We start from the raw sequence: 27,406 nt of genomic DNA, 5'->3' as shown, positions 1-27,406 counted from the left end.
TGTGGGGGCAAAAAAAGGTCTTTGGGAGAAGTGTGGGGAGATGGCCTAGGAGGACCTTGAAATTCTGCATTGGTCTGTGAAGTGCTGCAAAGCGCTCATAGGCCCAGCGTTTCTGGGTTGAAATTCATCCCGCAGACATCAAAGACATGAAATTTGGGGGTATCCAGTTCTCTAAAACCACAGTTACGGCGGTCCTAGAAACTCTAGATCCTCTCACAGGTTTTTCCACTATTTGGGCTACAGGTGAGGCACTGGTCGCCATCTTGATATCAAATGCCAGGCAAGTCGCCACTGGCGTCGCTCGGTAACCAAGGAGACACCCGTGCCCCTCCCGCTTTCCAGCCCGTAGAGGCTGTAAACTACGATTCCCATCAGCTGATGATCGCGAATTGAAGGCTGGATGACTGCATTTGGCTCGCCGGCGCCGCGACCCCCGCCGCAGTGCACCGCGGGAGTTGCAGTTCGAAGTGTGGCCGCGCATTTCGCTGCGGGAAGCTCCAGAACTACAACTCCAGCAAGCCCGCGGGCTCACGCAGGCGCACGAACCAGCCGAGCCTCCCCGCCCCCTGGCGGGTGCCTGAGAGGTGAGAGAGGGCGGGGGGAAGGAAGAGGAGGCGGGATCTGGGCGCTGCGTTGGCTGCGGTCTGGCATCAAGGGGGCGGCCCTGGCGGAGTGCAGACCCAGGGGCCCTCGGAGATTATGGACCCGGCCGAGGCGGTGCTGCAGGAAAAAGCGCTCAAGTTTATGGTGAGGAGAAGGTGCAGGCCGGGGAGCGGTGGAGGCTGTGGCGTTGGCGCCGTCGCTGAGGCTCGGGCCTGGGCCGCCCGTCCGCCAGAGGAGGGGGCACAGGGGTTCTGGGCTGAGGCCAGCGGCGGGGGCTGCTGAAGGGACGGGACGGGAGCTCCTGGGAGGCGGGAGGGGGTGCGCAGAGGACCCGGGGGTGGGGGCAGCAGCTCCGCCATCTTGGGGATGAGGGACCCGTGACAGCGGGAGCTTATTCAGGGAGGGGGCTCTGGGCGGCGCGTGGGGCCCTGGAGGGAAAGGGGCGTGGGGACAGTTACTGAAGAGCGGAGGGAGCCCGGAGGAGAGACGCAGTTTGGCCGCCGGCAGGGCCTTCCCAGTGTCAGGGTGACGGGTAAGGCCGGGAGAAGAGGCGCATTCAGAGTGAGGAAGGGGAGCACGGGAGAGTGGGAGGAAAGATGGAAGAGGGAGGGGCACCGGCAGGGCCGTATGTAGATGTAGATGTAGATGGATCTAAGGGTGGAGGAAAGCCAGGGCTGGTGGGAGGATTGTTTTGTAAAAGGAGGGGATTGAGATAGCCCTTGCCTTCAAGATAAAAAACCCCAGCTTGGCCAAACTCAGGATGACAAACTCTGGAAAGAAAGAGGCCTTAGCTAGGAGAATAAGGACTGGGGGTCGGGACCTAGGGCTGTGGTGACAGCCTCTGGAAAAGGAAGAGGGTGCTTGCTGACTAGGAGCCAGAATTACAAATGCCAGAAGGAGGTATCCACACTCTACTTTGAAAGGAGAGACTAGATGTTGTAGTTAGGATGAGGTTGGACTGGTCAGAAAAACTGGCTACACGAGATCGGGGACAAAATGAATATCTAAGAGGGTAAAACAAAAGTTAGTGCTAAATTGTAGAGATGGCGAAATGTGGGGGCCAGGTACTGTATCACTTTCTGGGAAAGGGAAGGCCATGGAGATCAGAATCACAAGACCCGCAAGAAGTGATGAGATCAGTGGAGAAAAGCAGGAGATAAAAGGGGTGGGTAATGGGAGACGCCAGGATTGGTGGTTACTTCTAAGTTTTAGGTTGAAGCACAGGCTGGGCGTAGATTGAATTTTGTGGGTGTGTTTAAATCCTTTGGAAGCCTAGCCTGTTCACTTTGTAGTATCATGCTTTTCTTCTGTGCTTATGTTTGACAATTTTGTAGTCTGATATTTGATGCTTTTAATCTGATGCTTCTTGTATATCCTAGGTGTAAAACCAGACTTTGTGGTTACAGATAAAGAATGATGGGATGCATAGACTTCCATCTTAACAGGTGGCCTTAGGGACATGGATATTTGCTTTTTCAGAAGTAATTGCAACCCGTCACTCCAAATTTTATTTACTTACTTATTTATTTATTATTTTTGTTAATCCTCAGGATATGTTTTCCATTGATTTTTTTAGAGAAAGTGGAGGGAGGAAGGCAGAGAGGGAGGTGAGAGAGAGAGAGAGAGAAAGAGAGAAACATCGATTCGAGAGAGAGAGAGAGAGAGAGAGAGAGAGAGAGGGAAACATCGATTCGAGAGAGAGAGAGAGAGAGAGAGAGAGAGAGAGAGAGAGAGAGGGAAACATCGATTCATTCCCTCCTGCATGTTCCCCACAGGGACTGGGATCAAACCTGCAACCTAGGTACATGCCCTTGACTAGGAATCAAACTCACAACCCTTCCATACTTGGGCTGATGACGCTCTAACCACTAGGACACCAGCCATGTCCCAAAATTTATTTTTGTTTTTTCTTATTTTATGTCTTTGCCTGGAATATCAAAACAAACATAAATAAACATGGACACCAACCTAATTGAATTTAGGCTTTAAAAGGCCCTATTTACAAGAATACATTTCCAGAGACTGGTCAAATTTACTAAAGTTTGGATTGATTTTGTATTAGTGCTTTCAAAAACACATAACTAAAGTTTGAGTGTATCATTAACAAAATTTCATTTTGAAGAAGAAGGTTCTTGAATTTCTTCCCAAAGTTGAAATCTAAAATATTAAGACAAGATTTTGAAGTCTTTTTGGACTTTAGAAGTAAAAGGAAGTTGCCTTATATCTATAGTGAGCTTCTAGATTTAAGTTAGAGAAGTGGCAGCTGCTTATTTTTGTTTTCCTACTTAGAGGGTGACTTAAGCCTAATCTTGATATTTGTGTCAGATTTATGGAATAGTATGATTTACAGATCATAAAGAGACATTATGAAATCATCTTTATTCCCCATTAGACCTCAGCCCAGGAAAATTTTCAACTACTTGATCTCTGCTTTGTACCAATGAGTTACGTTTTGATAATGGTCTCCTGATTGAGTTAAAGTGGACCTGGAAATGGCCATGTAATAGTTTGCAGCTTTTAGAGCATCACACATTATTAGATGTTGCGTCAGTTACTATGAGGAGAAGCTAATTTTTTTCTTTAATTTTAGTTACTTTCATTTTTGACTGCTTGTTTGAGAGAAGGCCAACTGGAAGAGGGTCACCAAGTATGACCTTAATAACTGAAGCAGAATTTTCCCCCTTTTGCTCCCCTTCACCCTGCTCCTGCCTCCCCCATCCCGGGCCTTCACCTCTTTGTTGTTTGAATCAATGGACTATGCACACATGCATATAAATTCTTTGGTTAATCTCTTCCCGCCCTTCCTCCTTTCTACTTAGAGTCAGTTTTGAGATAGGAAGATATTTTATTTGTATTTGCCCCAAGTGACTAGTGCACAGTACATACACATGGAAGGACTATCCTTTTAATCAAGTTGAAAATTTTGTATAGTATTTGGCATTGTTTTGGCCTTACTCTTTCCTCAATTGTAAATTATGAATGACAATTTTTGTATGGATGCCCTGGTTTCCATAGTTTAAGAAAATGTAATTTGTTTAAAATGCCAAAATGAAATGGGCATTTTCTTTTATGAAATTTGCTCATTACCACATTAATGTAGTGCTTCAATTAGGAATTTTACAATAAAATCTTATTAATGAGACTGGTAATTCAGAATTGATCATAATTCACACATGGTCTAGTGAATGCGATTGAAACTTTGTAGCCACACTCAAGGGGCCAAAGAGCCGCATGTGGCTCTTGAGCCGCAGTTTGCCGACCACTGGTCTAGACTTAAAGTTTACCCTTGGATACTTGTGAAAAAATAGTTTAACTTCTAGAAACAAAAGATATTAAAACAGTAGTTTACATTAAATAACCTATATACTTCCTTGGTCAACAAAATTATAATTCCACAGAAAAGATAAATGGGAACTGGAAGAGGGCCTTAGAAGAGAAATGAATAATGATTGAGGGAATGCAGACACCATTTTATTTATTGATGAGACACACACACACACACACACACACACACACACACACACACGGATTTGTTATTCTACTTAATTATGCATTCATCAGTTGCTTCTTATATGTGCCCTGAACCCACAACCTTGGTGAATGGGGATGACATGTAACCAACTGAGCTAACCAACTGAGCTACCTGGCCAGTTTTATACATACACACACACACACAATGTATACACACTTTAAATGATTATAAAGTCAGAGTTCATTAACATAGAGTTCATTTTCAAAGTTTAAAAGAATCTACAGAAATGAATAAATTGTCAATGTCTGTTTCTAAACTGATGACCATTTTGGTCCAGGCACTGCTGATAATGCGAAACAATGGAATCGCAAACATCAAAAATCATTTCATTCAGTATTTGTGTGCCCCCAATTTGTCGACTGTTGCTGGTTTTGTATTGTAAACTTTTATCTTTTATGTATTCCCATAAAAAAAGTCTAGTGGCAATTTAGGATAAATTTTCTTTGTTCAAAGCTTAGTCTGACTTCAAATTATTTCAAATCAGTTAAACCAGAAAAGAAGTGAAAATTAAATGAGTTATCAGCTGTTAAAGTGTGTATACATTTACTGCTTACAGATATATATATAATGGAAAGATACATTGAGGGATGAATTTTAAGTTTAAGAAAATGGACAGGAAAAACAAAACAAACAAAAAAATTAAGAAAATGGACAGGATAAGCTAGTCCCAGAATCTTAGAACTGGGGAAGCATTTGAAACTTGGATGACATAATAGGTCATATAAAAGAATTTTTTAAAAATATATATTTTTATTGATTTCAGAGAGGAAGGGAGAAAGAGTTAGAAACATTAATGATGAGAGAGAATCATTGATTGGCTGCCTCCTACACGCCCCCTACTGGGGATTGAGCCCACAACTGGGGCATGTGCCCTTGACTGGAATCGAACCTGGGACCCTTGAGTCCACAGGCCGACGCTCTATTCACTGAGCCAAACCAGCTAGGGCTAAAATAATTTTTAATACAATTGATAGATAAAGAAACAGTGTAAAAGGTAACTTGCTGTGTAACAAACCAACTAAAATTTAGTAGCTTAAAGAAACCAAGTTAGCTCTTGCCTTGGACCAAGGACCAAAGGGTTGCAGGTTCGATTCCCAGTCAAGGGTCCCAGTCCTTCCCATGTGGGAGGCAACCAGTTGACGTGTCTCTCTTACAGGATGTCTATCCCTCTCCCTCTCCCTCTCCCCCTTCCCCTTCTCCCTCTTCCTCCCTTTCACTCTCTCTAGAAATCAGTATATTTTTAACTTATTTATTTATTTAAAATGTATTTTTATTGATTGCATAGAGGAAGGGAAAAGTAGAGAGAGGTATGTGCTCTGATCAGGAATTGAACCATGACCTCCTGGTTCATAGTTCTATGCTCAACCACTGAGCCACACAGGATGGGCCAGTAATGTTCTTTAAAACAAAAGGATCCAATCCAGAATGGTGCATTGAATTGAGTTGTCATATCTCTTTACTCTCCTTCAATCTAGAACAGTTCCTTAATCTTTCTTTGACTTTCATGACTATGGCACTTTTGGAGATTATAGGCTGGTTATTTTGTAGAGTGGTTCCTCAATTTTGATTTATCTGATAATGTTTCCTCACGGTTAGATTCAGATTAAGTGTTTTTGATAGAAATACCTCAGAGGTGATGCTGTGTTTTACTTATTGCCTTCTATCAGGTGACACGTGATTTTTATTCAGTTTCTTTAAAATTAATGTTTTTCTCTTTGTAGTATTTTATGGGAAGGTACTTTGAAACCATGTAACTTTCTATTCATCAGATTTTCAATTATAACAGAGTGAACTTTTGAACTCCTGTTTTTTATTTGATGGATAATAATCCAATACTGTAATTATTTATTTTGATGATTAAATTGTTTCCTCTTTGGCTAATGAGAGTACTTTAAAGCTGCTCCCTTTGTTGTTTTGATGTATTCTTATCATTCTTTGAGCGTTTTCTTCTTTTCTGGTAAAAGAAGATACTCATCTTGTACCTTTTTGCCCTGGTTCTAGAATCAGTAATTTCTCCAAGGAGCTCTGGTTTCTTTTAGTAGGAAATGATATTTAGAAGTCAAGATCTGGATGTCAGGTGTGCTCATTGCTATTGGGCTGTCATTGCTCCCTGGACCTCTCACTGGACAGGGGTAGGAAATATATGTGCATGTAAACACATATACACACATGTACATTTATGTCACCCTTTTAATATTATCTAAATATTTATTTAAAACCATGAATTCACACTAATATCTCCAATTCTAGTAAAACCACAGGGTTCATTCAATAATTGTAACTTCTTTTTCTTTCTTTCTTTTTTTTAAGTCTTCACTATTGAGAGTATTACAGATATCCCCCTTCTTTGCCCCCATTGCCTCACTCCAGGCTTTCACCACCGTATTGTCTGTATCCATAGGTAATGCATATCCTATATAATAAAGAGGTAAAATGCAAATTGACCCTCACACCCTCACAAGATGGCTGCCTATGACCAGGCCGGCAGGGGGGTTAGTGAGGGACGACCAAATGACTGAATAGCAGGCTGTGTGGGGCTACCAGGCTGGCAGAGGGGTTAGTGAGGGACGACCAGGCTGGCGGGGGGGTGGGTAGTTGGGGGCAACCCGGCCAGTAGGAGGGGCATTTGGGGGTGACCAGGCCGGCAAGGGGGGCAGTTGGGGTTGATTAGGCTGGCTGGGGGGGGGGGCAGTGAGGGGCACCTAGGCCAGCGGGGGGGAGGGGAGGCAGTTGGGGGTGACCAGGCCAGCAGGGGGGGCAGTAAGGGGTGACCAGGCAGGCAGGCAGGTGAGCGATTAGGAGCCAGCGGTCCAGGATTGTGAGAGGGATGTCCGACTGTTTTAGGCCTGATCCCAAGGGGTCCCGGATTGGAGAGGGTGCAGGCTGGGCTGAGGGGACCCTCCCCTCCCCCGTGCACAAATTTTGTGCACCGGGCCTCTGGTCTCTATGTATAAAGGGCTAAGTGTCCGTCCATCCGACTGGTAGCTATGACGTGCACTGACCACCAGGGGGCAGACGCTCAACACAGGAGCTGCCATGACACGCACTGGCCATTTAAAAATAAATGGCACTATGGACCTGGCACCAACAAACCAACACTTGGCTTCCCCTAAGTGGGACACAGGCCCTGCCACCAAATCACAGCCAACGCTGTCAAGATCCCATGGCGCAAAGTGCGGCCCACAGCCCAGCCTAGCCTGGAAATGGTTGCTGTGGGCGCCGGGTAATGATGTCACGTAGCAATGCCCAGCTTTCTCTCCCTAGCGACTAGCCTCCTTGGAGTTTCTTCAGCCCAGGAACCTGACTTGCTTTATGGCCAGATGCAAACATTTTACAATTTAACCAAATGTTTGTGAAGCGTTTTCACATGCCTCATCTCATTTGATCCTCACAGAAGTCCTGGAGTAGGTAGATAGGAGACTCAGTAGAATCCTGTTTTCTTTTCATTAGCTGGAAAACAGATTTAGAAAGTTTAGAAACTGGACCTGACTGAAAAGGAGTAAGAAATGGTGGAACTTGAACATGACTTCAGGTTTTCTCACTGTGCAGAATATAGTCAAACACTGAAAATACAGTTAAATATTTTACCCTTTGTTCTCCCTGTGTGATCTACAATAATAATCTGCTTCGTTTCATATTTACTGCTGTGTTGCTGACAATTACCTGAAAGAGAAGCTTTACTAGGCTGGAAAAAGTTCAGCTAAATCAGCCCTAGCTGGTTTGGCTAAGTGGATAGAGCATCGGCCTGCGGACTGAAAGGTCCCGGGTTCGATTCCTGTCAAGGGCACATGCCTGGGTTGCGAGCTCGATCCCCAGTGTGGGGCATGCAAGAGGCAGCCGATCAATGATTCTCTCTCATCATTGATGTTTCCATCTCTCTCCTTTCCTCTCTGAAATAAATAAAAATGTTTTAAAAAAAAAAGTTTAGCTAAATCAGAAAGGTCTAATTAAGAAAGTTTATCTATCTATACATATAAAGCTCTCGCTGGCACCAATCTCACGCATGTGTTTCGATCTGTCATTGTTGATTGTGACTTCGGTTGACACTTCTATTATAGAGAAAGGGGGAAAGCGACATTAAAATATTTCTTCTAGTTAATTTCCTTTCAATGTGCATGAATCCGTGCACTGGGACACCAGTATGCATATCAGATCTTCGGTTAATCTCTTCCTGCCCAACCCCCTTCCCGCTGAGATTCATCATGTTCCATGTTTCCATGCCTCTGATTCTATTTTATTCATCAGTTAATTTTGTTCATTAGATTTCTTGTTTGTTTATTTTGATATTTAGATTCAAGATTCAATTATTGATAGATATGTATTTATTGCTATTTTATTGTTCATATTTTTTATCTTTTTATTTTTTAAAAAATATATTTTTATTGATTTATGAGAGGAAGAGAGAGGGAGAAAGAGATAGAAACATCAACAATGAGAGAGAATCATTGATCGGTTGCCTCCTGCACACCCCACACTGGAGATCGAACCCACAACCTGATGCTCTGATCAGGAATCGACCAGGTCAGTGCTTAACCACTGAGCTATGCCGGCTGGGCTTCTTTGTCTTCTTCCTAAAGCAGTGGTTCTCAACCTGTGGGTCGCGACCCCTTGGGGGTCCAACGATCCTTTCACAGGGGTTGCCTAAGACCATCCTGCATATCAGATATTTACATTACGATTCATAACAGTAGCAAAATTAGAGTTATGAAGTAGCAACGAAAATAATCTTATGGTTGGGGGTTACAACATGAGGAACTGTATTTAAAGGGCCAGAAGGTTGAGAACCACTGTCCTAAAGAATACCCTTCACCATTTAATGTAATACTGGTTTGGTGGTGATGAACTCCTTTAGCTTTTTCTTGTCTGTGAAGCTGTTTATCTGATCTTTAATTCTAAATTATAGCTTTGCTGGGTAATCTTGGTTGTAGGTCGTTGCTATTCATCACTTTGAATATTTCTTGCCACTCCCTTCTGGCCTGTAAAGTTTCTTTTGAGAAATCAGCTGACAGTCATATGGACGCTCCCTTGTAGGTAACTAACTGTTTTTCTCTTGCTGCTTTTAAGATTCTCTTTTTGTCTTTAACCCTTGGCATTTTAATTATGTGTCTTGGTGTGGCCTCTTTGCCTTCCTCTTGTTTGGGGGACTCTGGGCTTCCTGGATTTGTAAGTCTGTTTTACTAGGTAGGGGAAGTCTTCTGTCATTATTTCTTTAAATAGGTTTTCAATATCTTGCTCTCTTTCATCTCTTTCTAGCACCCCCATAATGCAAACGTTGGTACTGTTGAAGTAGTTCCAGAGGCTCCTCATACTATCTTCAAATTCTTTTTTTCTTTTTGCTCTTTTGATTGGGTGTTATTTGCTTCCTCATATTCCAAATCGTTTATCTGATTCTTGGAATCTTCTACTCTACTGTTGAATTATTCTTATTTCAATTAGTGTATGCTTAATTTCTGACTGGTCTTTTTTCATGTCTTTGAAATTCTCCCCAAGATCCTTGAAAGTCTCATTAAGTCCCTTGAAACTCTCATTAAGTCTCCTTGAGCAACCTTATAACCATTGTTTTGAACTCTGTATCTAGTAGTTTGCTTGCTTCCATTTCTCTCATTTGTGACATGTTTCTTTGCTCTGCATTTTGGCTGCTTCCCTGTGTTTGTTTCTATGTTTAGGAAGAGCTGCTATGTCTCCTGAAATTGATAGAGTGGCCTTGTGTAGTAAGTGTCCTGTAGGACTCAGTGGCTCAGACTCCTCAGTTACCTTAGCTGGACACTCTAGGTACACCCCTGTGTAGGCTGTGTACACAGTCTTGTTGTAGTTGAGCCTTGATTGCTGTTGGTGTCACTGGGAGGAATTGACCTCCAGGCCAATTGGCTGTGAGGACCAGCTGCAACTACAGTGGAAGAGCTGCTGTGTAAGAGACCCCCCCTATGGAGCAGGAATTACCTCAGAGGGGCTTTGGTACTTACTGAGTCAGCCCCTTGAATGTGTCACTTGTGGATGAGTAGAGTTATAATCTGGTATGGTCTGAAGCTGTCCGCAAGGTGCACTGGCTTTGGGGCCTCCTGTGAGGTGCAAAGTCAGCCACTGCCTGGGGCCATGGAGCAGGAGCTACAAAGAGGTCTGCAGATGGATGCTACTTGTATTGTGCTTGTAAGTGGCCAGGCAAGGCCAAGCTGTGATGCAAGGCAGGCTGGTGCTAGTGCCTGGTCTTGGGCCTTTTATTGATAGGTTTGGGGCACACTGAGGACAGCTGCTGCTTATTGAGCGATTTTAGCAAAGTCTGAAGCCTAAGCCAGGACATGCCATTCATATGGAAAAGCTGCTGCAAACAGCTTGGGTGGGGCTGCAAATTGGATGGGGCAGGTCTCAGGGAATCTCCACGGTAGAATGAACATTATGAGCCAGGCTGATGGAGATTCAGATATGGCTGCCAGTCAGCTCTGCAAAGGGGGAGGTCTCAGCATAGGAACAGTGACCACTGCGAACGCCCCTATCTGGGAGAAAGCCGCCCCCAAGTTCTTGCCCTAATGCCAGACAATTCAGTTCCTCCCCAAATTTCCCTGGTTCTTTTTAAGTTGCTGTCCTGGCACTGGAGCCTGGCCTGAGGGATCAGGTCCAAGTAAGTTCATGTGCTGGCCCTTTAAGAGTGACTGCCTGAGTCTCCAGCAGTCAGTCTCCGTGTCACTCAGCCACAATCCCTGCTGGTTGTACAGCCCAAAATTACGGAGACTTCTTTTTCCAGCTCTGGAACCCTGAGCTGGGGGTCTGGTGTGTGGCTGGGACCCTTTGCTCTTCACAGGGGGTCTCTGCAGCTGAGGTATCTCTCCTGATTAAAAAAACACCTGCCTGTTCCATGCCTCCGCCTCTACTACCAGTCTTAATGTACGTTCTCCTTTACTTCTCTAGTTGTAGGACTTCCATTCAGCCAGCTTTCAGGCGATTCTGAATGATGGTTGTTCGGTATTTTAGTTGTAATTTTGATGTGATTGTGGGTGTTCGCCTATGCCGCCATCTTGGTTCTCTCTCTCCTTTTTCTTTTTTTAATTTTTTTTATATATATTTTATTGATTTTTTACAGAGAGGAAGGGAGAGAGATAGAGAGTTAGAAACATTGATGAGAGAGAAACATCGATCAGCTGCCTCCTGCACATCTCCTACTGGGGATGTGCCGCAACCCAGGTACATGCCCTTGACCGGAATCGAACCTGGGATCTTTCAGTCCGCAGGCCGACGCTCTGTCCACTGAGCCAAACCGGTTTCGGCTCCTTTTTCTTTTTTAAATTCTCACTCCAGGATATGTTTTTATTGATTTTGATTTTTAGTTTTTTAGAGGGAGAGGAAGGAGGAGAGAGAGAAAAACTTCGATCGGTTGTGTTCGCACCCGGACTGTGGATCAAACGCTCAACCTAAATATGTGCCCTGATCAGGAATCGAACCTGCAACCTTTTGGTGTATAGGAGGATGCGCCAACCAACTGAGCCAATTAGCCAGGGCATTATAACTCCTTTTTCTGACCATAAGTTGGCTCTCATTATCCTCAACATGTGACCAATCTCTCCTGTTGCTGCTGTTTCTGACACCCACCATGTGGATGCCTTTGTCACCTTACTCAGCCTCCAAAATCCCATATCATGCTGCTGCCCTATTTGAACATCCTTCTCACTTCAGGCTCTGATACCCTGCACTGAGTTGCTTTCCTCACTCCATTTGGATTCCAGCATCCTGTGCAGGGCTACCAAGGCTGCCATATTCCTGTATGGACATCCTCTTTATTCTCCTAGGGGAGGGCTCTGACATCCTCAGTAGATCACTGCTGATTCTACTACTCCATCTCTTTTAGACACCTGTTTTGTTTAGCCTTAACTAAACTGAATACAGGTTTTTCTTCTTGCAAAACTGATACTCTGTACTTCCGAAACAACTCTCCAGTTTTCTCTCTCCCTAGACCAGTGGTCAGCAAACCGCAGCTTGTGAGCCACATGTGGCTCTTTGGCCCCTTGAGTGTGGCTCTTCCACAAAATACCACGTGCGGGCACGCACGTACAGTGCGATTGAAACTTCGTGGCCCATGCGCAGAAGTCGGTATTTTGTGGAAGAGCCACACTCAAGGGGCTAAAGAGCCGCATGTGGCTCGCGAGCCGCAGTTTGCCGAGCCGCAGTTTGCCGAGCCGCAGTTTGCCGACCACTGCCCTAGACCAACATTCATTCTACTTTGTTTCTGTGAATCTGAGTACTCTAGATAGCCTATATAATAAAAGGCTAATATGCAAATTGACCAAACAGCAGAACAACCGGTCGCTATGATGTGCACTGACCACCAGGGGGCAGACGCTCAATGCAGGAGCTGCCCCCTGGTGGTCAGTGTGCTCCCATAGGGGGAGCGCTGCTCAGCCACCTAAGCTGTCACTCGGACATCCCCTGAGGGCTTCTGGACTGCAAGAGGGCACAGACCAGGCTGAGGGACACCCTTCCCCTTCCCGAGTGCACGAATTTTGTGCACTGGGCCTCTAGTCACATATAAATAGAGATAGAATGAATAAGGTTTGCCTGAAGTAGGAGAGGAGAAATGAAGAAAAAGAGAAAAGAGAAGACTAGAATATAGCTGTTGTCAGGCATGTGGCCATTCAGTGAAGGGAAGGTTGCAATAGTAATACATATGGGAAAATGAGTATTTGGTGAGTAAAGGTGTTGGGATAGTTCCTAACTTTAATAAGAAGACTAAATTTTAAATAAAAGGAAAAAGAAAAAACCGAGTGATGGTGATTCATTTTATACCATCCCATACTTTTCTTATATATAAAAGTATCCATAATAAGAGGTTAAAAAATTTATTCGCATAGAGAGTATGCTAAACTGAAGTTCTCTGACTAGCTCTACTCAAATTCCTATGTGATAGAAAGTTCAGGACTCATCTAAACATTACATTTGGTTTTTGAGTAATTTCATAATCACTGTCTATTATACTAGGGACACTGTTTTATCAAGATCAGGGGGCACAAACCTACAGAGCCTTTACATGTTAACTGGGTAGACCAGTGATGGCGAACCTATGACACGCGTGTCAGAGGTGACATGCGAACTCATTTTTTTTGGTTGATTTTTCTTTGTTAAATGGCATTTAAATATATAAAATAAATATCAAAAATATAAATCTTTGTTTTACTATGGTTGCAAATATCAAAAAATTTCTATATGTAACTTTCTATAAGTTAGGGTTTTTCAAAATGCTGACACACCGAGCTCAAAAGGTTCGCCATCACTGGGGTAGGCAAAGTGCTTGGATGTGTCTAGGAGCTGAGAGGAAAATTAGCCAGGCAGATAGAACAGTGTCTACTGGCAACCCAACCAGATTTGTACAACCATGGAAGTTTAGCAAGGGCAGGATATACTTTTAGAGGGAGATAGTGATTAGAAGTCTGTATGCAGACATTCTGGGGAGATCCAGATAGGCAGACAGCACCACTGAGTACTAAAAACTGGTGGCAAAGCCCATGTTTCAAATTTGTGCTCATAACTGGAACTGGAATACCCAGCAAGGAACTAAAGAATTCATTCATTCAATTAATTCATTCATCTAACCCAGTGGTCGGCCACATGTGGCTCTTTGGCCCCTTGAGTGTGGCCACGAAGTTTCAATCGCACTGTAGTGTGCGCCCGCACGTGGTATTTTGTGGAAGAGCCGCACTCAAGGGGCCGCAGTTTGCCGACCACTGATCTAACCTATACTTATTAGTGCCCACTGCAGTAGTCCTATACTTTATTATCCATAAGAATTATTGGAGAGTATGTTAATACATACTGCATATTTGCAGCTCTTCCTCCACTAAATTTGGTAGGCTTCAAGAATCTGCATGTTTAACAAACATCTCAGTGTGTCTGATGCAGATATTTCTCTGATCACACTTTGACAAAATGTCAATCCACTGTGTCCTGGCCACTGTACCAAGACAGAGGGAGTGGGGGAAACATTGGGGCTAGAACCTTGTACATGGGGAACATAGTAAAAAGGAGTTGAGTTAACTGGAATCAGAAGTGAAGGCAGGTGTTAATAATTTTGCAATATATACTTATTAAATTGATATGTTGTACACCTTCAACTTGCAAAATGTCAATTATATCTCAATAATGCTGAAAAAGAGTGAAGGCATAGTGACAAACCTTATGCCAGAGGCTTGGGATCTCTTCAAATTCCAGTTGATTTGTAATAATTTGGTTTCTAAAAAGAATTTACTTCTGGGGGCCAAGTGTTTGCAACTAGAGAAATTGGTGAACTATCGGGGAGGGCAGAAAAATAAGCAAGATATGCCATTTATAAGAGATATATTTAGTAGAAGAAAAATAGCAACATCCCCAAATATGACCATTCTAGGTATTCTATAATTATATCACATTACAACTGGTAGTCCTTCCTGGTCCTATGAAAATGTTGTGGATAGTTCTAACATTTTATTGTTAATAGTAGAGGCTCGGTGCATGACATTCGTGCACTGGGGGTGGGGGTGGGGGTGTCCCTCAGCCCAGCCTGTGCCCTCTCGCAGTCTGGGATGCCTCAGGGGATGTCCGATTGCTGCGGAGGTGGGAGAGGGTCTGGCTGAGCGGTGCTGACCACCAGAGGGCAGCTCCTGCGTTGAGTGTCTGCCCCCTGGTGGTCAGTGCGTGTCATAGCGACCAGTCGATCTGCCGTTGGTCGATTTGCATTTTAGCCTTTTATTATATAGGATTCTATGACCCTGCCACAGATGTAAAAGTAAATGACAACAGATTACCTCAGCAGTTGTTTTCTAGATCTCTAAGTAGAAATAATGTCAAGAAATAAAGGAAGAAGTTCTAGGAATCATGGAAGTGTTGCTTAAAGCAACAGGCATAACTGATTGGTAGGGAAAGTTATGATGAAAGATTAGTCTCTTCTACAATTACATGACTGGAATTGTTCTTTTGAGCAAGGAACTCATGCTGACCTCAAAGGAGAGACATATAGCCCTAGGCTCTCTCTGACCTCAAGTCTTTTTATCTTTCTCCCTTTGATCAGCCACAGCATCTTCAAAATAGAGGGAGATGTAATTTGATGTAATTAAAAGGTAAATGTAAATGTGCTTTCTTTCTTTTTTTTATTGATTTCAAAGAAGAAGGGAGAGGGAGAGGGAGATAGAAACATTAATGATGAGAGAGCATCATTGATCCGCTGCCTCCTCCACGGCCCCCACTGGGGCTCGAGCCCGCAACCCAGGCCTGTGCCCTTGACCAGAATCGAACCTGGGACCCTTAAGTCTGCAGGCCGATGCTTTATCCACTGAGCCAAACCAGCTAGGGCTGAAGGTGTTTTCCAGTCCATAAACATGTGGTGGTGAGTTGTATAACAAAACTCTAAAAAAATAATTCATCCAGACTCCTAAGGTTTATTGAATAGGCATTCCACCTTTATTTCATTTTACCATTTAAACATATATTGATTCATGCCTGCCATATGCAAGGTTTTGGTCTTAGTTTTGTTTTTTTAATTAATATCCAGTAAAATTAACTTTTTTTAGTGTATAGGTCTAGAACAGTGGTCGGCAAACTCATTAGTCAACAGAGCCAAATCTCAACAGTACAACGATTGAAATTTCTTTTGAGAGCCAAATTTTTTAAACTTAAACTATATAGGTAGGTACATTGTTATTAACTTAATTAGGGTAGTCCTAAGGCTTAGGAAGAGCCACACTCAAGGGGCCAAAGAGCCGCATGTGGCTCGTGAGCCGCAGTTTGCCGACCACAGGTCTAGAATATTAACATATGTACAGGGGTGGCCAAAAGTAGGTTGTTTGTGTGGAAAAAGACATGCAGGTTATGATGATTACAATAGCTTTATTAACTCAAAAGAATGGCACAATGCATCTGTAAACCTGCTTTTGCCCAGTCGGCGGTCAGTTGGTTGAGTGTTGCTCCATACACCAAAAAAGATTTCCTGGGGTGGGGGTGGGGGGTTAATTCCTCATTGGGTCACATACTTAGGTTTCGGGTTTGAGCCTTGGTCAGTGGGGGGCGAGTAAGGGGGGCAGCTGATCGAATTTTCTCTCTTACCCTCTTCCTCTCTCTCTAAAAAAAAAAAAAAAAATCAGTGAAATATACTTGGGTGAGGATTTAAAAAAACCACACCTACTTTTGCCCACCCCTGTATACTAGGTGTACTGGTTAATAATGCGGATTTTTTCAATAGATAGAGTTACACATATGTTGATATATATGCGATTTGATATATATGCTATTTTGTTGTATTGCTCCTTCAGATTACCACTTGTTCCGATCGATGGCACACGCACTTTCTGAGCAGCACTTCAAAACGTACGAAGTGGAAAATTGGGTCGCTGGATGGTCTGCCTCAAAACAAGAAAAGTTCTATTGGGACGGTATCCACAAATTACCTGAAAGACGGGGGAAATGTGTAGCTAGCGATGGACATTACTTTGAATAAAGCACTTTTGATGTTTCTCTTGAAATTATCGTGTTTTCTTTGATTACAAAATCCGCATTATTACGGTTAGTAATGCGGGTTAATTGTTAACTGGTTAATAATGTGGATTAGCTATTAACCGGTTAATAATACAGATTAACTATTAACTGGTTAATAATGTGGGTTTGGTAATCCAAAGAAAACACTATAATTTCAAGAGAAACATCAAAAGTGCTTTATTCAGCCCTAACCAGTTTGGCTCAGTGGATAGAGCATCAGCCTGCGGACTGAAGGGTCCCAGGTTCGATTCCAGTCAAGGGCATGTACCTTGGTTGAGAGCACATCTCCAGTAGGGGGTGTGCAGGAGACAGCTGATGGATGTTTCTCTCTCATCGATGTTTCTAACTCTCCATCCCTCTCCCTTTCTCTCTGTAAAAAATCAATAAAAATATTTTTAAAAAGTGCTTTATTCAAAGTAATGTCCATCGCTAGCTACACATTTCCCCCATCTTTCAGGTAATTTGTGGATACTGTCCCAATAGAACTTTTCTTGTTTTGAGGCAGACCATTCAGAGACCCAATTTTCCACGTTTTGAAGTGCTGCTCAGAAAGTGCGTGTGCCATCGATCGGAACAGGTGGTAATCTGAAGGAGCAATACAACAAAATAGCATACATATCAAATCGCATATATATATATATATCAACATATGTGTAACTCCATCTATTGAAAAAAATTTACATTATTAACCGGTACACCTACTATATAGATTCATGTAACCACTGCCTCAGTCAGGGTATAGAACAGTTTCATCACTCCCTCCCTGCTCCCCCCACCCACACTTCCCTAAACTCCCTTGTACTATCCTCCCATCCCTAATTCCTAAGAACTGTGATCTATTCACCCTCCCTTTAGTTTTATCTTTTTGAGAATGTCATATAAATGGAATCATACAATATATAATCTTTTGCTACTGACTGATTTGACTCACATAATACCTTTTTAAAAAAATATTTTTATTTCAGAGAGAAAGGGGGAGGGAGAGAGAGAAACATCAATGATGAGAGTTATCTATTAGCTGCCTCCTGCACTCCCTCCATTGGGGATCAAGCCTGCAACCTGTGCATGTGCCCTGACCAGGAATCGAACCGTGACCTCCTGGTTCATAGGTCAATGCTCAACCACTGAGCAACACTGGCCGGGCCAGCATAATACCTTTAAGATAGTTTTCATCCATGTTGTTGAATGTATTAATAGTCTACTCTTTTTTATTCCTTAGTTGTATTCTGTTGTATGGATTGTATCACATATTGTTTATCCATTTGGGTTGTTTCTAGTTTTTGGTGATTATAAATAGGGCTGCTGTAAATACTTGTGTATAGGTTTTGTGTGAACATAAATTTTCATTTCTCTAGGGTAAATACCCAGGAGGGGAATTGCTGGGTCATATGGTAAGTTTATGTTTAACTTTATAAGAAGTTGCCAAACTTTTTCAGAGTGGCTGTACCATTTTGCATTCCCACAAGTGGTGTATGAGAGTTTTAGCTGCTTTGCATCTTTGCTAGCACTTGGGATTGTCAGTATTTTTTATTTTAGCCATCCTAATAAATATAAGGTATTACTTTATTACAGTTGTAATCTGCATTTCCCTAGTGCAGTGTTCGGCAAACTGCAGCTGGCGAGCCACATGAGGCTCTGTGGCCCCTTGAGTGTGGCTCTTCCACAAAATACCACGTGCAGGCGCGCTTTTACAGTGCTATTGAAACTTCGTGGCCCATGCACAGAAGTCCGTATTTTGTGGAAGAGCCACACTCAAAGGGCCAAAGAGCCACATGTGGCTCGCGAGCCGCAGTTTGCCGACCACTACCCTAGTGCATGCGTCTGTTCTTGATGATTTTATCTGTTGAAATCAAACAAAAAGTAATCATCAGAAGAATGGCCATCAGAATGATATATCTAAAATTTAACATTCTATGAAAGACTGTGAATATATTAAAAAAGAGTTTGTACTAATGAATGTTCATGGGTTTTCAATGAAGTGTGAGGTACTCTGAAACCTATCTACAAAGTTTCAAGTAAACCCTGTGACATTGAGAATGAAGAGTGACTTAAGAGTTTTTTTTTTTCCTGGTGGCCTTTGCTCTTATGTAGAACACTTGTTGCTTTTAATAAATTGAGAAGATAAGCAAATGGAAAAGAAAAATATCTGGTTATTCTATAATTTTTAAAAATAAAGCAAATAAGTGAGAAACACTCATGATCATAATGATCATGATCAGCTATTTACTGATTGCCTATTCCTGGTAGCATAGTTCAGTGGTATGATTTTGAATAACTTGCTTATTCAGAGAAAGAATTTAGATAAGGAAAGGAGGGCATTCTTTGAGTAATACATTTGTTTGGCCCCCTTCTACTTCTCCCTCCTTCATAAATTATCCCAAGCAGCAGTCTGTATTTATAAGCAGCAAACCAAATGATTGCTAAATAAATGTTTACTGTTTATTTTCGTTGGTTAGTAGCTTGAGTTAATATGGAAAAGTTGTGTTTGGTTTTTTTACACTTTGAACATGTAATCCTGATCATTGGTATGTTACTTCCTTTTTATGAAGCTGGAATGTAATTTTCTTAGTTTTAATGGCTGTAGAGGTTTATAGTTATTGAATCTTTGTTGTTAGGCATGCCAGTACTTTTTTTGTTATCAAATTTTCAGTTAGAAAATAGCCTCCCAATTATAACTTGTTTTGCTGGGAATTGAGACAATGTCTAGTAATATATTGCTATAGAAATAGACTGTCAAGTGATGACTCAGATTTAGTGTTCAGTGTAATTTAGAAAAGGTGACTTAAGTAGAAGAACATTGGTGTATCTGTTTTTCAAATTGCAATTAATTGTAATGACAGCTTATAAGATCTACATCATTTTCCTTTGGATTCTGTTGAACTTTACAAATTTTATATTATATGAATTAAAAATGGACAGTTTAAAAGTTAGTCAAATGAATTAATCAAAAAGAATCCTGCCTTATCAAATCATGCTTCTAAAGATTTTTCACACCCTCCAGTCATATCCAGGTATGGCATTTTGAAAATAAAAATGATTGCATGAGGTTTTATCAGAGTAGAGAAACTATTTAGGTTTGTCATTTTTTATTATATGGTAGTCATATAGATATAGTCCTTTTAGCTAACACATTCCAACTGCATTAAAAATTATTTCTTAAGTATTCTTTTTTTCTTTTAACTCTTTTTTTTTTTTTTAAATATATTTTATTGATTTTATACAGAGAGGAAGGGAGAGAGATAGAGAGTTAGAAACATCGATCAGCCACCTCCTGCACATCTCCTACTGGGGATGTGCCCACAACCCAGGTACATGCCCTTGACCGGAATCGAACCTGGGACCTTTCAGTCCGCAGGCCGAAGCTCTATCCACTGAGCCAAACCGGTTTCGGCATCTTAAGTATTCTTAAATGTGTTTTACCAGTATCTTGTGGAAAAATATAATCTTTTGAAAGCATTCATGTTAAAAAGAATTAGAAATGATGTTTATCTCATTTGGACCTGTTTCTTTTTTAATGTATCACTGAAGTGTAGGTATACTATATAAGAATTCATAACTATATGATCAACTGAGACTTTGATTTAAATGTAAGTTGTACATGGAAGCCTGTATAAGATACTATATGTTTTTTCCCCCCAAAGAAGCTTCTTTAAATGGTTCTGTTAAGTATAAGAATGTTCTGATGATTATCTTTTTAATTAAAATGAGAAATCTTTGTTTAAAGTGGCATTCTTTTTTTACGGCCTGTTACAGTCTCTGTAACAATCATTTCTTAAGTCTGAACGTTTTATTTCCAGGAATCCATTTATATAAAACTATGTTTAGACTTAATTAAGGAACGGTTCTTACAAAGCTTGTAAATAGCCAGGAAAAAAGGGACCGAAAATAAAACTGACATTCACATTTAGCAAAATGATTGTTACAAGGTATGTAATAAGCTATAAAAATACAATAAATCCCTTTTTATAAGAGTTCATATTTTCTGATCCTTGTTTTCAAGGCTATTTAAGAAAAATACCAAAGCTCTGCAAAGTGACATCTGTTTTGCTGAATAGACTAGTGATAACTTCTTTTGTCTACAAATGACAATACAGGAGTTCTACCTGTTTCCTTAGTGTGTTTTCTTTGAAATACCTTGTAATTATTTAGATTGGAATGTAAATTTCACATTGTGCCATTGTGAAAACAAGACCTGGTTCTCTACTGCTTTCTAAAAGTCACAAAGCATTGGTTAAGTTTGCTTAACTGCTCGGAGTCCAATTTTTCTCATCTGGAAAGTGGAGTTAATAATCCTCTTCCTACTTTAAAGAGTTTGTGAGGACGAAGTGAAATTATAAATAGTGAAAATATTTTGGAAATTATATAGGACTGTAAACATCAAAGCTTTTTTTTTTTTTTTTTCCAATCTCTCTGACCTTGCGTGGTGGAACTAGTCATAATGATAAAACAAGAATAGTAAGAGCAGCAAACACATAACTCAGTATGTACCAGGTAGGAGTCTAGGCACTCTATATATATGAACTCATTTGGTCCTCTCACCTTATTAGGTATATCATTACCTCTGATTTCCAAATGTGGAAACTGAAGCACAGAGAGGTTAAGTTACTTTTGAAGAGGGATATGGATAATATCCATCTTTTTTCAGATCTACAGAAAAATTGTGAGAAAAGCATAATGGTTAGTCATATACTGCTCACCTGGATCGGCCAGATGTTAACATTTTTCCACATTTGATTTTTTTCTCTATAGTTGTACTTTTCTTTCTATATCATTTGAGAGTTGCAGGCATCATGATATTTCACCTCTTCTTCAGCATGGATTTCCTAAGAACAAAAGCATTGTCTTTTATAACCACAATGCAAGATCCCACTCAGGAAATTTAACAGTGATAATATTTTTATTTAATATATAGTCCATATTTAAATTTCCCCAATTGTCACAGTAATATCCTTTACAGCTTTTTAAAAAAATGCACAATCCAATTACATGTTATATATATATTTAGATCTCTTTAGTCTCCTTTAATTTACACCAGTATCCTAGTCTTTTTATTTAGGAAATTGACATTTTTGAAGAGTCTAGGCTAGTTTTACTGAACATCTCTCATTTGGATTTGTATGATTGTTTCTCCATGATTAAATTCAGGTTAAAAAAATTTGGCAGGAATATATGTTATGGTTTCTTAGAGCATTATATCAGAAGATATATCATGTCAATTTGTTCCTTTATTGGTGATACTGTTTGATCGTTTTATTAAGGTTGTGTTCACCAGATTTCTCCATTGTAAAGGTATATTTATAATTAATAAGTGTGCAGTGGAGTGAAACTTGGGAACTGTAAATATCTTGTTTCCCAACATGGTTTGTCCCACTAGTTTTTTTTTTTTTTTTTAATATATTTTTATTGATTTTTTACAGAGAGAAAGGGAGAGAGATAGTTAGAAACATCGATGAGAGAGAAACATCGATCAGCTGCCTCCTGCGCATCTCCCACCGGGGATGTGCCCACAACCCCGGTACATGCCCTTGACCGGAATCGAACCCGGGACACTTCAGTCCGAAGGCCGACGCTCCATCCACTGAGCCAAACCGGTTTCGGCTGTCCCACTAGTTTTTAGCATGTTTTGGTGATGATTCTTCTGTAATAGTTTTAAAATCTGCCTATTTATTTTTAGGCAGTTCTAAATCATTTTTTTCTTTCTCCATCGAAATGGTGACTATTTCTGATTTGGGGAAGACATAGTGTAGATTTTATTATTTTTCTTTTCTTTTTGATTTTGAGCTTAGACTAATTAAAATGGCTTTTTTTTTTTACATTCTAATTTACAAGTTATATGCTTTATAATTTTTACCTTTAGTGGAAAATATTGTTAGAGCTGCCTAAAGAATTGAATTTATGATATAAGGGTTTGGAGTAGTAAACACTGTGTCAGAAGTCCAGGGTGTGTGTGTGTGTGTGCCGGGGGGGGGGGGGGGGTGTCTGTGTTTACCATTCAGTAAGCGTGGGTAAGGCCTGAAAATGTGCATTCTGACTAGTTGCCAGGTGATGCTGCTGGTTCTGGGACCACAGCTTGAGAACTACTGTGGCTTCTCGAAGTCTTTTAAGGCAATATCTTGCTTATGTTATTTGGGCCCTTTTCTATTTGTTTGCTTTCTCTGGTAGACACGAGTAGTGTGGATATAGTAGAGTGGAATAAGTTGATATTTGTATTAGTTGATTTTGATAAATGTAATAATTTGGGAATTGGCTAAATTACTGAATAGGATCTCATTAACCTGGCTAATCCAGAATTGACTGTTGTAATGAAAATAGCTATAGGCTATTTTAAAACTTACGGCATTTATATTTGCTGAATTTTCTTTACTTCACTTAATGAAATGCTGATCCCTTAGTTTTGACCAAATTGGATGTTCACAGTGGTCAGTTTGGGCTTTCACTACTTAAGTGATCTCTGCATACATCCCAGCAACTTGGTTCTGTTCAATCTGTGTAAGTAGTTAAGCAAGTGGCACATTTGTTATGTCATAGAGATATTTTTGCTTCTACAGAATTTGGCCAGTTAGCCCTCCTCCTGCCTTGCTTCCCCCATTAGAAATACTATAAACATCAGAGAGAAAAGGATGACCTTAATATTTGCTTTCCAGACTAAATCACAGCCTTGAAGCACTTATTTCCTTCTGAATAAAAAGCTCAATTTCACGCCTTGATTAGTGCTAGTATGGGCAGGTGGATATTTATTTTACGCAGCTAAACTGGTCTGTTTTTGCAGATTACTTGCCAGTCAGCAGAGCTATAATTTAGTTCTCATTAGTAAGTTTTGTCGATGTATTTTTAAAAAATATTTATGAGGTAGGAATTAGTCACCAAATTTTGGCCAGAGTAGGAGTTGACTAATTGTTTTTTTCCAAGGCTTGGGCATTGATGAATTTGGATTAACAGCCCCAATTAATTACATAAAGCTGTAGGAAAGAGTGAGATCTTGTTTTGTTTTTTTAAATATATTTTTTATTTATTTTAGAGATGAAGGGAGAGGAAGAGATAGATAGAAACATCAATGATGAGAGAGAATCATTGATTGGCTGCCTCCTACACCCCCTTCTCCCCCCCCCCCCCCCCCACCACACACATAGACACACACACACTGGGGATTGAGCCCGTAACCAGGCATGTTACGGACTAGGAATCGAACCAGGACCACCTCATTCATAGGTTGACGCTCAACCTCTGAGCCATTCTAGCTGGGCGAGATCTTGTTTTTAATTGACATGAAACTGTACTCAGAATCTAGAAAGAGTGATGCCTGATACCAAAGAACTGATTCTCTTTTTTATTGATAAATAGACTATATTGTAGTTAAAATTTGAGTGTTTAGAGAGGTTTAAAAAAATAAGATGATAAACTGAGGGCAAGATACAGATTTTGAAATTGGAGGGTACTATTGAACTGAATTTTTAATTGTTTAATTGAAGCCATGAAGTTAAAAAAAATTATTTTAAAGCAAGACTGACTTTTATTGGACTTGGATTAAGAGAAAATGTAATGAGTCAGAAGGAGGCAAAGTTCTATTTCCTTAATAGGTGGATCAGTTTATTTGCCCTAAGTAAAATGTCACTGAATTTGTGTTGGGTTATAGGTTTTAAGAGTCAGGAGGGATTATCTAATTTAAGGCTTTATAAACTTTTTTATGACCTAATTGGAAATCTTTTGTATGGCATGAGATCCTTTCCCCAGACATGCACATGCACATATATTTTATACACAATTTCAAGAGATTCAGATGTACTTTTATTCTATCCATAGATCCTAGGTTAAGACTCTTATGTAGCCTTATTTTAATGTTGTTACATAATGTATTTTAATTAAAATATTTTGTATTTTATAATTATCATTCCACCATAACTAGTTATGACTGTTTTAATAAGTCTGAGTTTCATCATAAAATGTCATTTTGAGGAGCTAATGAAATTTTAATTATGTTATTTTATAGTGTCAAGATTTGTACAGAAATGGCTTGGGTGGTAGTTATCAAATATCCTACTGAAATGTCCTGTTTTTAATTTTCTCATTCCCCTAACTACCCAGGCAAGCAGGCACAACTTATCCCTGTCTTTGATGATGGAATTTTTTTTGTCAGGAATGTATGGATGGACACGCTTAAATCCTTTGATTGCTATTCTGATATTTCAAGGATCTTTCTGCTTTAATCAGTTTTACTAAAGAAATAGTATAACCAAGCAAATGCCCACCAAGGTTCATTTACCCCATTGAATATACTTTACACCAAGAGCATTGGGAATTTTCTATCAAGATCAACCTTAAACACTGTCAGCATGTTCAGTTATTTATACCTGTAGTTCTGGGAGGACTGGGAAACATTTATTATCTCTTTTTCTTCATTTTCTTAAGGTATCAACACTGGGAATGCTGTTCATCTACTTAACTTGTTCAAGAAATAGTGGTTCGTGATCATTTGAGATCAGTAGTACACTTTGGGCAAAATACCTTGTTTGGATCATAGAATATGACTCCTTCCTTTTATTTTTATTTTATTTCTTAAAAAATATTTCTTAAAATATTTTTGTTGATTTCAGAGAGGAAGGGAGAGGGAGAGAGAGAGAGAAACATCAATGAGAGAGAAGCGCTCATTGGCTGCCTCCTGCATGTCCCCTACTGCGGATCAAACCTGCAACCCAGGCATGTGCCCTGACCGGGAATCGGGAATTGAATTATGACCGCTGAGCCACACTAGCCAGGCTGATTCCTTCCTTTTAAAAATGAGCAAACTGCCCAGCCAGTGTGGTTCAGTGGTTGAGCATCAAGCCATGAACCAAGAGGTTCCTGGTTCCTTTCCCAGTCAGGGCATATCCCTGGGTTGCAGGCTTGATCCTCAGTGGGGGGTGTGCAGGAGGCAGCTCATCGATATATCTCTCTCACCAACGTTTCTATCTCTCTATCCCTCTCCCTGCCTCTCTCTCTAGATCAACTAAAAAAAAATTAAAAAAACAAAACAAAGCAAACTATCTCTTACCTTAGGAGCAGAGAGGAGAAAGAAGTAAGGTCCTCACCCAGAGAGAGTAAGGGTTAAAATTCTTACCACTTTGGACCAGGGTATAACACTCCTGGTAAGAGTGGTAAGGGCTTGTCCCAGTAGCTTGCAAGTCCCTATGGAATATATGGCTAGACATGTTAGATATAGCAATTTCCCAGTGAGTTTCAGTAGGTTTACAGCAGTAGCACATCTGAATGCATGTTGCCTGACAGCTGACTGCCCCTTAGATGAAGTCAGAGGCTCTCTTTCAAGGGGTTTTCTGGATGAGTCATAACTGTTACCAAAAATGCTAGGCTACACATGCACAAATACTCCAGTCCTGTTAGAGTGCCTCACAGAAATCAGGTTTGAGAATTGCATGATTCCTACAGCATTAGTACCTAAATTCACATTATTGTACTGTAATAAAATTGCCTCATCTTGCCTAGGACCTACCAGCTTCAGCTAATGTAGAAGTCAATGCAAATTTGGGATTTTCCTGAGGTGGCCCCTACCAATACAACAAACTAAGGAAAGGAGAGAGCAGGATTGGTGAGAGTTGGGGCTTTTGTATACAATTTTAGCCCAGTTTGTTGGTTTAATTTTGATGTAAGGGCCTAGGTTTTGAATCACAATAGTCCTAGTCTCTCTTCTTTTCTTTCAACACCCTCTGTGCTGCTGTTCCCCCTCTCTCAACCCTTCATCTAAGTAGTGTAACCACCCTTTTGCTCCAGCTATTTTATTTTCATTATCATTGTCTTTGAGTTCCTTATTGCAGACCCTGTCTTCTTACATTCCTTTAAAAAAGTGGCAAAAATATAAATTTTAAAATTGTTATTTGAGAATTTGGAATACTAATTTGGATCATAGACTTTTTCTCTCTAAAAAAATGAAATTTTCTCTCTAAAAAAATGAACTTAAGAAAATGTTTGTGTTTTAAAACACCTTAAGTTTTCTTTTGATCCCCAGGTTTGGTTAAATAAGTCATATTTTTCAGTTCATTGTGGCCACAAAATTTATTAAATTATCTCAGCTGTGACTAAAATTAAAATGTGCCTTGTTATATTAATATGTAAAAATTAGTTCTATCTTGTAAAAATATTACAATATTTATAAATAATCTTTTTTTATGCCTGTAGAGAACAAAGGGAATTTAGTAATATTTTCATATTTTCTCATCAGATAGTAATATTTCCATGTTTTGTTTGTAAGCACTAAGTATGTATATATATGGGTATTTATACCGTGGGAGAGGTTTTTAATGTATCTTTATCAACTGATCAAAGGGCTAAAAGATCTGACCTTAGTGATTTAAGCTCTTAAATTAAGATAACATTTTGCATATACAAAGCCCTGTTATCGCACATAGTGGTAAAACAAATGGTTGTAAGAATTGTGGTGTTTTTTTTTTTAACTTTCATGTCTCAACATGAAGGTCCTACTAATGGATATGGTGATCCTGAAACCAAAATATTTTTTAGCTTTTATACTGCTGATTTACAATAATAAATGCTTTTCTTTTATATTTTCTATAAATGTGAATTTTTTTTTAAAATATATTTTATTGATTTTTTACAGAGAGGAAGGGAGAGAGATAGAGAGTTAGAAACATCGATGAGAGAGAAACATCGATCAGCTGCCTCCTGCACACCTCTCACTGGGGATATGCCCGCAACCCAGGCACATGCCCTTGACCAGAATCGAACCTGGGACCTCTCAGTCCGCAGGCCGACGCTCTATCCACTGAGCCAAACCGG

General features: G+C 40.4%; 1 protein-coding gene across 4 annotated transcripts in view; it reads left to right on the top strand.

Annotated features, from left to right (window-relative positions):
* The first annotated feature begins 606 nt into the window (after positions 1–606).
* BTRC (beta-transducin repeat containing E3 ubiquitin protein ligase) overlaps positions 607–27,406 on the top strand; it is a 178,115-nt gene continuing 151,315 nt past the window's right edge. Inside the window, exon 1 of one of the 4 annotated variants that reach the window (XM_036336239.1) lies at positions 607–747. In XM_036336239.1, the coding sequence (XP_036192132.1) occupies positions 700–747 (48 nt within the window). In that variant the 5' untranslated portion in view covers positions 607–699. The remainder of the gene's footprint in view (positions 748–27,406) is intronic. The other 3 variants (XM_036336245.1, XM_036336246.1, XM_036336250.1) reach the window with 3 other exon arrangements.

This window comes from Myotis myotis, unplaced genomic scaffold (genome assembly GCF_014108235.1).
Source record: "Myotis myotis isolate mMyoMyo1 unplaced genomic scaffold, mMyoMyo1.p scaffold_m19_p_15, whole genome shotgun sequence".
Taxonomy (NCBI): domain Eukaryota; kingdom Metazoa; phylum Chordata; class Mammalia; order Chiroptera; family Vespertilionidae; genus Myotis; species Myotis myotis.
Note: the sequence above shows the minus strand (reverse complement) of the source record. Positions and strands in the feature narration are given on the sequence as shown.